General features: G+C 36.1%; 1 protein-coding gene and 1 long non-coding RNA gene across 2 annotated transcripts; both read left to right on the top strand.

Annotated features, from left to right (window-relative positions):
• The first annotated feature begins 5329 nt into the window (after positions 1-5329).
• Positions 5330-8086, top strand: LOC106402578. Its single transcript, XM_013843349.3, has 2 exons — positions 5330-5869; positions 6218-8086. Exon 2 carries the CDS (start codon positions 7097-7099, stop codon positions 7787-7789), a length of 693 nt encoding a protein of 230 aa, XP_013698803.1. The 5' UTR covers positions 5330-5869; positions 6218-7096; the 3' UTR covers positions 7790-8086.
• Positions 8087-11071: 2985 nt separating this feature from the next.
• On the top strand, positions 11072-14663 carry LOC125593449. The gene is made up of 2 exons (XR_007329349.1): positions 11072-14224; positions 14319-14663. It is a non-coding gene; the product is annotated as an uncharacterized LOC125593449 (long non-coding RNA).
• Positions 14664-14964: the final 301 nt, after the last annotated feature.

Here is a 14964-nt window from a genome sequence, read left to right as displayed (position 1 = left end):
TATAAAAAATATAAGTAGCCAAACAATTATAAAATCAATTTAAATTATTCATTGTTCAATTATGTATTTTAATATTTTTAATATCCATTTTTTTGTTAGTAGAAATTATATATAAGGTGATGAGTAGAATAAAAAAAAATTATTATTATTTAGTTATGGTGTTTAATTGATTATGTCGAATAAGGTGATACTGTGTCGTTTAGGAGTGATAGAGATGTAAAGCGTGTGCTGATTTGATGTTATACGTATAAGAGTGTGTGTTGTTTCTGTGTTGACTCTTGAGAATGTGTGTTTTTTTAATGACTTTAACTAAACGTGTTTGTCATCTTACATAGGATCCACATAAAACCTAAATTTCTTTACACAAACATTTCTTTTCACGCCGTAAACTAATTCTCTCAACTAAACTCATCTCTTTCAAACGTCAAAGCAACCCTTTGACTCTCTGCAAATCAGAAACCGTAAACTCATCCCTATCAAATCTTGACTCTGCGTAAATCGAAAGCAAGCATTCTTTTTTTTTTCTTTTGGCTTTTTGAACTTTTTTTGCGGATAACCCGCTAGACCCGCTTGATTGATGTGGGGCGGGTGCGGTTATCGAAATCCGGTCATGCGGGTCTTGCGGGTATAATTTTCAAGTGAAAAATGAGTTTAACCCGCGGCGGGGCGGATTGAGCGGGGCGGATCCGACCTGCTTCCCAGGCCTAATCATGGGTCTAGAGGAAGCAGCAGGATTGAAACAGTTACCAACGGCGTTAGGATGCGTCTCCGTTCTTCACTGTTGTCATATTAGGGTTAGCAAAACTCAGACTTATCCGGCCAGTTACGCTTTTTTTATCACAGCCTAATAACATGTAAAATAACGAAGCCCAATAAGATGATGTTAATGAAACGCTGCGTTTCTTCTCCCGGGATAGCGCTGGGAATTTGATTCTTCACCCGCGGGCCCCGCCCCATTAGGCCCGCTGCTGGGCGGGTGCGGGCCCAAACAAAATCTGATTTTATAAATGGCGGGTCACGCGGATCAGATAAAAAAATAGCGGGGCGGTGCGGGTCATTGTAATTTTGGAAACGGGTTAGCGGGCACCCGCTTATATTGAAAACATGTTGTTTTGTTAGTTTTGTTTTGTGTCGTTTTTGTGTTTTAGGTTGTTAGTGTGTGTCGTTTTATAGTTTTAGGATGTAACTTTGTGCAATTTTTATTGGTTTGAGGGATAAAACAAATCCAAAAGCCCAAATCTATAGTTTTCTTTTCTCTTTGCCGTAACCCTAAATCGAGTCTCTCGCTCTCTCTTGGCTCTCTGCAGATTAAAATCGTCGACTGTCAAGTTTCTTACGAGTCTCATCTCTCTGTCTCTAGTTTCAATCTCTCCCTCGACTCTCTATCTCTCTCACGGCTGAGTCTTGCTCGATAAACCAGGTATATTGGCTCTTATCTTAGTCTCTCTGTTTCGATACTCTCTTTATCTCTCTAGTTTGGCTCTCTTGTTGGCTCTCTCACAAATCTGTCTCTCTCTAGTTTGTCTCTCTCACGGATCTGTTTCTCTCTCTCTAGTTTGTATCTCTCCTTGTCTCTCTCACGACTCTCTGTCTATCTGAGTTTGTCTCTGATGGTGTTGAGGTCTCATCCTCTCCTCTTGTCTTTTTACAGGTATTGTGACGGAAAAAAACAGGGGCTCTATGTAAATTCGAGTGTTGGTACGAGGGGGCAGTTTACCATATGAAATTTCAGAGGATTCAAGTCAGGGGAAGAAAGAATTCCTCTATCATAGAGGCTCTATGTAATTTGTTTTCAAGTTTGATTTTAGTTTGAACAAGAACTTATGGTTTGTGTGTTTGCCAGATCTTTAACTTATTGTTTGGTGTTTGTCGGGTTAAAACTTGATCGTGTGTTTGTCATTTTTCTAATTTGGTCACTAAATTTTTTTTTTAAAATTGATTCGGGTATCCGCTTGACCCGCTTGACTAATGCGGGGCGGGTGTGGGTTTCCAAAAAACTACTGGCGGATCGGGTGGGTAATGTTTAAATTTGACAAAATGAATTAAACCCACTGCGGGGTGGGTCGGGCGGGGCGGATTCGACCCGCTTCCGAGGACTATCCCTGGACACGTGGCAGCACTACAAACCTCGACTTTCTGACCTGGCGCTGACGTGGATGCACAGGAGTGAAGCAAACATATTTTTATATATATAGATAGATTCTTGAGTGTGTTTGATTTTTCATAATCTTGATGCCTCAAATAAAGTCTTGGAAAAGAGTACCTGCAAAATAAGATAATGTTATGAGAAAAACATAAGATAAAAAATTAAATCATATTTTAGTAGACTTTTTATTAAGTCTACGTAAATTTATTGTTTAGTAAACTTTAGTTGAATTCTACAGTAACGGAAAATTTTCATATCTAAAAGTGTACATTTAGAAAATTTGAAAATACTTTGTTCTGGGAAATATTTCAAAATATTTTTTTTTGTCATCCTTGTAACAAAGCAAAAACATAAAGTATGAATCTATAAATTTATTCATTATAAACACAAAAATATCTTATAATGGATATATGTAAAACTTACATTTTTGGGAAGATGATTTGAAAACTTTGGAAGAGAATACCTGCAAAATAAGATAAAATTATGAAAAATAAGATAAAAATTAAAATCATATTTGATTAAACTTCTAATGAAATATCTTTAAAAGTCAAGGCTCGTAGACTTCACTTGAAGTCTACTCTATCAAAAAGAAATCAGATCTGAAAAATATATACATTAAAAATATTAAATAAGTTTAAATCTAAATTTAAAAAAAAAATGTATAATTTAATAGAAAAAATAGTAATAAATTAAAGACATAAAATTTGAATATGTCACTTTATTTAAATATAAATACTATAACACATATTTAAAATCTATAGATGTAAACCTTACATTTTTTGGGAGAGAAGATAACAACCATGGAAGAAAATACCTACAAAATAAGATAGAATTATTAAAAAACAGAAAAAAAAAATTAAAGTCATATTTTGTAGACTTCCAATGAAGCCTGCTTAAACTTTGTGGTATAGTAAACTTCATATGAAGTCTACTAATTTAGTTTATAAGCAGACTTTTTTAGAAGTCTACACTGTCTGATAATTTTCAGATTTTAAAAAATCTATACATTTTGAAATGTGAAAATAATTTTAAATCTGAAAATACTTTACAAAATAGAATTTATAAGATAAACTAGTAGCAAATTCATGCACAGAGTTTGATCTATAAATTTATTTGAATACAAACATATAAATACATATTTAAAATCTATTAATCTAAAACTTACATTTTTAGAGGAGAAGATGAAATCCATGAGTGATAATACCTACAAAAAAAAAGTTAATATTGTGAGAAATAAATAACATTAAAATACACATTTAAAATCTATAGATCTAAAACTTACATTTTTTAAAGGAGAAGATGAAAACCATGAATCATAATACCTAAAATGACAAGATAATATTATTAGAAAGACTTGAGAAAATTTTAGAGAGAAAAAAGAGAAATGAGAGAGTTTTAGAGAGAATGGAGAGAATTATAGAGAGAAGGGAGAGAGTTTTAGAGAGAAGTGAGGGAGTTTTAAAAACTTGTGCACCCACTTTAGAGAGAGACTGTATAAATTTTATTTATATAGGGAGACGAAAATGTAACTAGGTTAAAATTTACGACACTGTAGACTTCTTTTGAAGTCTATTAAAATTAAAATTTTGGAGTAGATTTTACTGCCACATAGTAGAATTTTTTGGAAGTCTACTATAATAATTTCATTATTGTTTTTTATTCTTCATTATTTTAATAACTTTAATATATGATTTACTAAATTTATTTCTTTATTTTTTTAATAGCTATAGTATATGATTTCATTTTTTAACTCTTAAGGAACTCAACTTAATTTAAATGTAATGATTTTTTGTAAAAAAATTGAAAAATGTAGACTGAAAAATACGTCTCCAACTAAATAGACTTTATTGTAGGTCTACGAAACCCTAAACCACAGATCTCGAACCCTAAATGTTTTGCTTTATAATAAAAAGTATTAATTACTGTATCAAATATCAAATTATACAAAATTTAAACTACTACACGTTAATATACAAATTAAGTCAATAAAACAAAAAAAAAACTAAATATAAATCTAACCCTAAGAAATCTACCACTAGAATACGTAACATGTTATAACCTTTTGCTTCTAAACCATATTGTCTAACACATGGTTACCAAATTAGAGTATATTCTTTAAAATTGTTTAATTATATAAAATTTTAATTTATTTACTTCATATTGATCATTATATTGATGATTAATTAACAATATCACAATAATTATTTTTATACATTTCTAAAATTAAATTATTAGATCAAATTATGATGTAGACTACAGAATAAGTCTACACAGTAGACTTTCTACATATATGTAGACTTCTTTCTATTACGTATAGACTTAATAATGATATAATTGTAAAATACATTTCTGTTTTTTTGTTTGGTCATAAGGGTTACATAGTACTTTTACTACCCCTTTTGGTTGGTTTTGCATTTGACTGAATATTTGGGTTGGTTTTAACAATTCAAAATATAAATAGCGAAACCAATCAAAATACGAACAATTAAATCAACCAATTATTATGAATTATCTATTATATATATATATATATATATTTATTTATATATGTTTAGTAATTTTCAAAATATTACAAACTATGTTTATTAATGCACATCTGATTTAATATTTATTGTTTTCAAATTTTCAAAACAACAAATATCAAACTATAGAAAATTTTATAAAATATATTTACAAATATAAGATGATAAACTTAACCACCTACTAATAAACCAATTTTAACCTGATTAAACAAAACAAAATCATCATCAATTTAAAATAATAGATGCAAATCAACATACCGTAACAAATAGTTAAGTTAATACAGAACATTATATTTCAAATCACATATCTAATTAAGATGAGAACATAAAGATACTTAATATAATTTTTATCATACAAACAAATTAATAAATTACTTAAAACCTATAAACATAAAAAAACCAAATATTTTTTTAAGATAAGTAAAATTTTAAACTTATCATCAAGCAAATTTATATTATTTATCACAAATATGAATATGAAGACATATAACAAAGTTTGAATATATTTATGAATTATATATTAACATTTTATATAAAAGTATTTTATAAAAAAATTGTTATTAGGTTTCTTCATATTAAGATAAACTTGATTTACAAGAAACAGATACCTCAAATAGTTTTAGAAAAAAATATAATATTTCAAATTATTTTTAGAAATTATGAAAAGATTTACATCCCTATGACGTTTTCTTTGAAAGGAATGTTTTTCCGGATCTTCGAAGGAATCTCTGGAGTTTAGGAAAGTTTTATACGACAAGGCGGGGAGAATCAGAGGGATCTTCAATCTCGTTCCGGTTAAGGGAGTTTTCTTCACGCATCTTTCAACCACGAGATCTCTGTGGTAGGATCCTCGTTCTCATTAAAACGAGATCACAAGATCTAAGTGGGTTAAGGTTTAACGGTTGCAGAACGGATATTATACGATCTGTTTTAGTGGGGAAATGGCGACACATGAGGCGATCTAGGGTTCTCATGACTTCACGACGATGGGATTCCGGTGTTGGAGGCGGGTTTTGGTGGGGCCTAGTGGATTGGCAAAGTGAGAATCAGGGGGTCGTGGAATGGAGATTGCGTTCGAATCTCCGAGGTGTTGATTTGGTTATAGAAAAAGGAAACTTTGGAAAGTTAAGGAGGCTTGGGATTTCAGCGAATTGGATTACGATTTCGATCATCATCAAGACGAAATCGAAGGGATATACAGGTATTGTATCTGGTTTCTTATTTAATCTGTATCATTGTTATATAAAGGAGATATATAGATGGAAGATTAAATGGATTTGATTCAACTGTGATATGGAAATATGGGATCTCTAGTACTTATGGTAATGAGATTTTACGGAAAACATTGGGAAGGCGAATCAATCACGAGAATCAGTTGGAAATATATGGTATTAACGGGCATCAAGATTGGTTTGGGGATTTGGAAGGCCGGGATCATTATAAAAGGGATATTAGTTTTACTCTTTGTTGGAGCACATCTAAAGTCTCTTTTACAATCTTTTATATTACAGAGCAAGGTTTTTTTATCATTCTGGTGATCATGACACAGGGACAATTGGTGAGTAACGGTGGGGAGGTGAAGGATGGAGAGAATGCCCGTAAAAGATTGAAGATATCTGGTGCCTCATTTCGATAACTCGGCGCTCATCAAGACTTACTCCAAAACATTGATTGGAAGGTGTATGAATCCCCCGGAACAAGACATGAAGGCGTTGATTCTAAATATACCTAAGATTTGGAAGCTGGAGGACCCGGTGGTTGGGACAGATTTGGGATTTGGAAAGTTTCAATTTGATTTTGAGACAGAGGAGGACATTGATGCGGTCATGAAGCTTCAACCTTACCATTTTGATTATTGGATGCTGGCTCTGGCGCGCTGGCAACTAAAGAAGAATCAACTCTTTCCATCGGAAATAACGTTTTGGGTTCGGGTGATTGGCGTTCCAATGGAGTTTAGGACGGCTCCCACTTTTGAGAGCATCGGCGATGCGCTTGGAAGAACGGTAGCAGTGGATATTGAACGTTCAAGAGTTCAGGTGGTGGTGAACGCGTTTCAAGAGCTCTGCTTTCAAACCACTTTGGATTTCAAGGGGGGCGAGTTTTATGATGGGGAGGAAGCTGCAATCTCTTTGAGATACGAGAAACTCTTCGGCTATTGTCAAGTTTGCTCGAGTCTCTGTCATAAGGAGGAGATCTGCCCTTTGACCAAGAAAATGTGGTAAAGGCGAGTCCAGAGAAGAGACGGGAGAACAGAGAAGGCAACGGTGGGTGGTATGATGGAGGGAAACATGATGATCGGGCACGGAGCTACAAGGGAGCGGTTATTAATGGTCCTCCGATGCAACAACACAAGGAGAGAGAGGGTCGTGACTACCATGGGAAGGGCAAAGGCAAAATGATTGAAGAGGCTGACTCTAAATGGGTATAGATGGCTGATAGAGGAAGTAAGGGGTCGTTTAACAATCACAAGAGTTACAGAGGAGATGGTGATGGCTCTCGATACAGAAGCTCACGAAGAGACGAGCCTCAGGTTGATGTTCAAGAGGGCCATGCTAGGAATCTATCAAGACAGACAGGAGCTCAGCAGTTACAGGGTGAAGTACGAGATGAGGCGCAGGAGGATGGGGAGATCAGAGCTCCTGAGAGTCTCAATAAGACACGTCCCTCTCCTGCTTTTCAAGCAGAACACGATAAGACTCAGAAGATAGGAACAGATGCGTTATCGGATCCTATGGAGGTGGAGAAAGGGCTTCAAATAATTCAGAGTTTGGTTGAGAAAGCACCGGTCTTGGAGGATGATAAGGTGATGAATATGGATGAGTTTCGAGCCGTCTTTTTGGAACATGGAATTGATATGGATGCGACAGATGACTTACCGGATGTCTCTGACGGTGAGATTGAGGAGATGTTGAAGGAACAGGAGGAGGGAGATAATATTCAGGGAGAGGTTGAAGTTGGAAATGACGCTGAAGAGAAAGTGCAGGTTGAAGGAGAAGTGGGGAAGAAGAATGGTTCTCGTAAGAGACTGTTCAAGCCTACGCTAGGAACCGCAGTAAGCACAAAGATGAGGATTGCTAATGCTCTTGCTTCACCGCGTAAACGAGCTCCGAACAAGACATGATCGCGCTGTGGAGAGAATGGCAAGCAGCAGGAGAGCAAGGGACCTTCAATCCCGAAGAGTGGACCACCAAAACCGTAGTTTTATGAATCAGTCTCTTTCTTTAGTAGCTCTGAGGTTCCAGGGTTTTTATCATTGTTTTGGGGTTTTCTTTTTTCAAATAAGCTCTATGAGCAAGTATGGTTTATTTGATTTAAATGGTAGCATGGCTCCGTTTTGTTGTTTGGACCTGAGATGGTCAATTTGGTTTTTTTAATTGGTTATGCAAGAGAATAAAAAGGATTTGTTTTTGTTTTGGCACTTGGTTCATCGGGTGAGAATCTTCACGGTTACTTTGCAGATATATTTGGGAACTTTAGGGATATTTGGCTTGTCTGGAGGCATCTTTTCGAATTCATGGGAGAGAGGGATCAATGATAGATACAACAATACAGCTAAGGCTTGTTTTTTTCTTAATTTTATTTTGGTATGGATTGTAAAACCAAACAGATCAGTTATTGTGTTGGGGATGGTAGTGGAGGATATAACATTCTTGGTAACAGAGTGGTATGAACAAATGATAGAATTATTTGGATTTCTATATATAGTAGTGACCACTATGGAGATGCATTATACGGATATTAAGGTGAGGCTTCGAGTGGAAGATTTGACGACAAAATTTAATATCATTGCCTGGTTGGGAAATTTTGATGTTGCTAGTTTGAAATGTATAATCTTTAGTTTGAAAGCGGTTTTTTTTTTATTAGAGATATCCGGAGGCTTTGGAGTTTATGGTTATTGAAACATAAATCGAATTTGGCTTGTTTAAATAATAAACACATGTGGCGGGAGTGGTTTCGAGATGAGCTCTGGTTCTGGATACAGTGGTATACTAATTGGCATCAGAATGTGGGATTGCGACAATGTACGCGAGGGCTAGGCAGGGGTGTGTGGAGTTTTGACATTGGTCGGTTTCTGGGTGGCATCAAACCTGAGTCCTTTCGCTCGAATGAGCAATATACATTCTTTTATATATGAAAATAGTAAGCTGGAATTGCAGAAGACTTGGAAGTCATTGGACCATAAGTTATCTTCAGGAAATACGGCACAAACATAAACCAGATTTTTTGTTTTGAGACGAAACAGGATTTTGAATTTGTTCAAAAATTTCAATCTCACTTTGGATACGACAGTCTACTGTGGATCCAAATGGGAGGAGTGGTGGTTTAGCTCTTTTTTATAATAATGGGTATCAAGTAAAGATTCTTTATTCTAGTAATAAAATGATTTGACATTGAAGCAGTGAGCAATGGGAAACAAGTTTTCCTTATCTATGTCTATGGAGACCCGGTTCAAGAGTTAAGAGAACAGATATGAGAAAAATTGACTAGGTATGGACTCACACGATCGGAACCTTGGTTTATAATTGGTGATCTAAATGAGATTACGGGAACCATGAAAAGGATGGGGGGCCTTTACGGAGTGCAACCTCTTTTATTCCTTTCAATAATATGATAAGGAATAGTGGTTTACTGGAATTCCCAGCCCGTGGTAATAAAATGTCATGGCAAGGACGGAGAGGTAAAGGGAAATGAGCTTTTACAGTCAGATGCCGACCGGATAGAGCCTTGGCTAATGAGGAATGGCATACACTTTTCCCATACTCTTATACATAATATTTGAGGCTGGTGAGGTCAGATCATCGGCCTGTGGTAGCTTTTTTGGAAGATAAATTAACAAGAAGGAGAAGGGGACAGTTCAGGTTTGATAAGCGATGGATTGGCCAAGAGGGACTCATGGAATCAATTGTATCGGGTTGGACAGAAAATCAGGAAGATCCATCAATGGATTTTATTACTAATATTAATAATTGTCGTCATGAAATATCTTCATGGCGAAAAAACAACCAGCCATATGGGAAGGACAAAATTCAGAATCTCCAACAAGCGCTGGAAGAAGTACAAACAGATAACAATAGATCACAAGAGGATATTATTGAGATTTCCAGGAAATTACAAGAGGCCAATAAGGATGAGGAGAAATACTGGCATCAAAAGAGTAGAATATGTGGCATTCATTTGGGGACCTTAATACTAAGTTTTACCATGCTTTGACGAAACAACATCGGATCAGAAATAAAATAGTGGGTCTCTATGATGAAGCGGGTAATTGGGTCACAAAAGAGAACGGTGTTGAAAAGGTGGCGGTAGATTACTTTGATGGTTTGTTTAATTCAACTAACCCAGTGGAGTTTGATAGTTTTTTGGAAGAGATAGAGCCATCAATTTCCCCCCAGATGAATCTTATGCTACTGCGAGTAGCAACGGAGGAAGAAGTTCGTCAAGCTTTATTCATGATGCATCCGGAGAAGGCGTCAGGCTCAGATGGAATGACGGCTCTCTTCTTTCAGCATTCCTGGAATGTCATTAAAAATGATGTGGTCGAGTTGGTAAATAATTTCTTGGTCACAGGAGATATGGACTCACGGTTTAATATAACTAATATCTGTATGATACCAAAAATAGAGAGACCTACAAGGATGATGGAACTAAGGCCGATAAGTCTATGTAACGTTGGTTATAAAATTATCTCGAAAATGTTGTGTCAAAGATTGAAAAATTGTCTTCCCCATCTAATTTCGGAAACACAATCGGCTTTTGTGGCAGGAAAGTTAATATTGGATAATATTCTTATTGCGCAGGAAATGTTCCATGGCTTGCGAACCAACAAATCCTGTCAAAATAAGTTTAGACTTATTCTTGGGTTCACCCCCTAGGTGAACCTAGAGGTTCACCAACCAATAGGATTATGTTATTTCAAATTTGATATCTTTTATAAAAGGAAACAAAATATTGTCAAGTTATATTATATTTTCAAAGTAAAAAGATAAAAAAATAAAAAATAAAAATAGTAGTAATTACAAAAAAAAAAAATTTAACGTCGTCAAGAAAAAACTAAACCTTAAATCCTAATCCCTAAACCCTAAACCCTAAATCCGAAACCCTAAACCCTTGGGTAAACTCTAAACTCTTGGATAAATCATAAACTCTAAATAAAAAACACTAAACACTAAAACACTCAAGGGTTTAGGATTTTAGTGTTTAGTGTTTTTGATTTAGAGTTTATGATTTATCCAATGGTTTAGGGTTTACCCAAGGGTTTAGGGTTTACCCAAGGGTTTAGGGTTTACCCAAGGGTTTAGGGTTTCAGATTTAGGGTTTAGGGATTAGGATTTAGGGTTTAGTGTTTTGCTGACAACGCTAACAATATTTTAGGAATTTTTTTTTTTTTGTAACTACTATTTTTTTTTACTTTTTTATTTTAAAAACATAATATAACTTGATAATATTTTGTTTCCTTTTTTAAAAGATATCGAATTTGAAATAATGAAATCCTATTGGTTGGTGAACCTAGAGGTTCACCCTAGGGGGTGAACCCAAGAATAACTCATAAGTTTATGGCGATTAAAACGGATATGAGAAGGCATATGATCGGGTAGAGTGGGATTTTATCGAGGCTCTTCTCTATAAAATGGGATTTGATCCTCATTGGGTTAAATTAATGCGAGGGTGTATATCTTCAGTTCAATATAGAGTTCTTCTCAATGGGCAACCGAGAGGCCTTATAATACCTCAGCGGGGATTACGTCAAGGAGATCCATTATCTCCTTATTTATTTATTATGTGTATTGAGGCTTTAATCACGAATATAAAAAAAGCGGAGCGGGTGAAACAATTAACCGGTACGAAGGTAGCAAGAGCGTGTCCAGCAGTTTCTCATTTGCTATTTGCAGATGATAGTTTGTTCTTCTGTAAGGCAAACAAAGAAGAGTGTCAAACTATCCTCATGATACTAAAGGATTATGAAACTGTATCAGGGCAACAAATCAATTTTCAGAAATCCTCAATTCAATTTGGACATAAAATTGAGGAATCCAGTAAGCAAGAGTTGAGAGATATTTTGGGGATTCAGAACCTAGGAGGTATGGGTTCTTATTTAGGCTTGCCAGAAATTTTAGGGGGATCTAAGGTTCAAGTGTTTGGTTTTGTACAAGATCGTCTGAATAATAGGGTGAATGGCTGGACTCTTCGGTTTTTTACAAAAGGGGGAAAAGAGGTGATCATTAAGTCGGTTATCACAGCTCTGCCAAATCATGTGATGTCGGTGTATCGATTGCCGAAAGCTATAGTGAAGAAATTAACGAGTGCAGTAGCTCAGTTTTGGTGGAGCCCAGGAAGAAGTACAAGGGGTATGCATTGGAAATCATGAGATAAATTATGTGTTCATAAGGATAATGGTGGGTTAGACTTCAAGGATTTGACTGATTTTAATACAGCAATGTTGGGAAAGCAGCTGTGGAGGCTGATTGAGAAATTCTCTTTTTCGCGAATCTTCAAAGGACGATACTACAGGAATGCGTCACCCCTGGAACCGATTCGTTCATATTCCCCGTCGTATGGCTGGAGGAGTATTATCTCTGCTAGATCTTTGGTTTGTAAAAGACTAATTAAAAGGGTTGGAACATGGTCATCTATCTCATCCACTCGCCCGAGACCAGCAAACAAAAACTTTCATAACAGTTACCCGAATCTCACACTGGATTCCCTCATTCATCAGGAATCCCAAACATGGAATTTACAGGCAATTAGGACTTTGGTGGACCCCCGTGATGCAAAAATGATTGAGAGTCTTCCTCTGAGTAGAAATCAATTGAATGATAGGGATGAATGGCATTTCACTAATAATGGAAGATACACGGTATAATCAGGGTATCAAGTAGAAAGGATATATTCTGATAAGGAAAAACAACCATAATTTTATGGACCCAATGTGGACATTCTTAAAACATTATGCTGGAAAGTGAAGTGTCCTCCAAAGTTAAAGCATTTTTTATGGCAGCTGTTGACAGGTTGTATAGCAGTGACCAAAAATTTAAAATCAAGAGGAATACAAGGAGATACAAGCTGTGCAAGGTGTGGAGACCCGGAGGAATCAACAATTCATGTGTGTTTTGAATGTCTTCCGGCACGGCAAGTGTGGGCACTATCTAAAATCCCATCGAACCCAAATATTTTTCCTTTGGGCTCGATATTTGCTAATATGGATCATCTATTTTGGAGAGTCAATCTAAAAATGGAGGATCATCAGTTTGCATGGATTCTATGGTACATTTGGAAGGGTCAGAATAACAAAGTGTTCAGTAATATTGATATTGACTCGAGGGAAACGCTAAACTTAGCAGAATTGAAATCAACACTTTGGGCGGAGGCACAAATTGTCAATAACCCCAGGGTGTCCCCTGAAGCGCAGATCAGAGTTCCCTCACAGACTACAAGAAGATGGTGTTTCATTGACAGTTCTTAGAAAGATAAGGATGCTTCCTCAGGACAAGGCTGGTTCAGCACGCTTCCGGGGTTTGAGGGTTTGTTAGGGGCAAGGAATGTAAGGGCAAGTCTCTCACCTCTTCATGCGGAGTTGGAGGCTCTAATTTGGGCAATGGAATGCATGAAGAACTTAAGACAGTACCGGGTCACGTTTGCAACGGATTGTTCTCAATTGGTGAAGATGGTTTCGGAACCAGAAGAATGTCCAGCATTTGAAAGCTACCTGGATGACATTAAGCTTTTGAGAAGAAGATTTACCAACTCGGAGATTGTTCATGTTCCTAGGACGGAAAACATAAAGGCGGATCGCTTGGCACGCAGTGCTCGGACACAACCGTCTTTCGTCGTACACATGGATGCGGAGTTACCATTATGGTTTACAGAGTCTACATGAGTCTGTAAATTTTTCTTGCTGTCAAAAAAAAAAAAAAACTAAAATAGAAATATTAAAATGATAATTATATATAATAAATTTGATTCACTGATGATACATATGTAACTAACTGATGTAAACAATTGATATTTAAACAATATCTATCTATATATGTATATATCTATTATAATATAATAAACTTCTCTCTTTCTTCATCCCTCAACATCATTATCCTAGCATGGGGCAAAAAAACTGCCACATGGCATTTGAAATTTGTTTACTGTCAACTGATTTCGAAAATTTTCATGGGTTGGGTTTTGTTTTGCCATTTACTATAATAGATTATAAAATATCGGGTGTTTTTCGTATATTTTAATTAAGAGGGTTGACCCACCTTATTTTCAGCCCTACTCAAAAAAAATATTACTTACGATTGAGTTCTTCCTTTCTTTGATGTCTGGACCGTAACTTCTGTCTCGACGGTGCTCCAGACGAATCGCAAAACTTCTTCAAATTATAATAAAGTATAAACCCTACAAACAGAGCTTCCACAGATGGCGATTAACCAGCTCAATTTTCCATTTTGAAGGCATAGCATTGTAAGGAGACAGTTGTTAAATGTCTTCTTCGTTTTTGGGAGGCAAGGACGTGAAGAAAACAGGTGAGCTTCTGGGCGTGAACCTGGTTTCTCTCAATGAGAAGGTAACATCTTTTAATGTTCGTCCTTTAATCAATTTAACATTTTCGTTTCATCGTTCTAACATAAGGCAACTGCCTAAGGCCTTAATCTTTTCAGTAGACGAAGTTGATCCAAGGGTCTATAGGAATTCAGAAACTCAGCACTTCCAAATATCTGCTGAAGGAAGGGTGAATCTATGGGATAAGCTTATTCGATCCCAACAGAAAAATTCAGGTTTCCAAAATATGAAAAGCTTATGATTTTGGCAAATACAAATGTGAATTTTCCGTGTATGTTTAGCCACTCATGCTTTTCCCATTCTCAAACAATGTTTGGCCGAAACTCCTCGCAACCTTATTAACCGTTAGTTACCAATGTTTTCTGCAGAAGTTTTTTGTGATATCAAGACCACTTACAACAATGAGACTCATGCTATTCAAAGTGTTATGGTTACAGTCCCTATTGACAGTTATATAAGTCGATGGATAATGTTTTACAGTTAATAGTTGCTTTGCCATGTTTAACTTCGTAAACTCTAACACAATATAAAAGGACTTTGTGAAATGGCCTCTCTCATGAGCCCTCTTTAGTGCGACTAGGGTTTCCTTCTGAGTCCACGCCGTTGACTGGCCTCATGCCGGTTAACGAGAAGTCCCCTGGACATCTCTCTGCCTCCCTCTCTTCTGTCCTATCTATGGCCTCTCTCGCCACCCCGAGCTTCTCCTCGCCTTCCAGATCCCCCAGATCCGGTCCCCCCAGATCC

Source organism: Brassica napus, chromosome C9 (genome assembly GCF_020379485.1).
Source record: "Brassica napus cultivar Da-Ae chromosome C9, Da-Ae, whole genome shotgun sequence".
Classification (NCBI taxonomy): domain Eukaryota; kingdom Viridiplantae; phylum Streptophyta; class Magnoliopsida; order Brassicales; family Brassicaceae; genus Brassica; species Brassica napus.
Note: the sequence above shows the minus strand (reverse complement) of the source record. Positions and strands in the feature narration are given on the sequence as shown.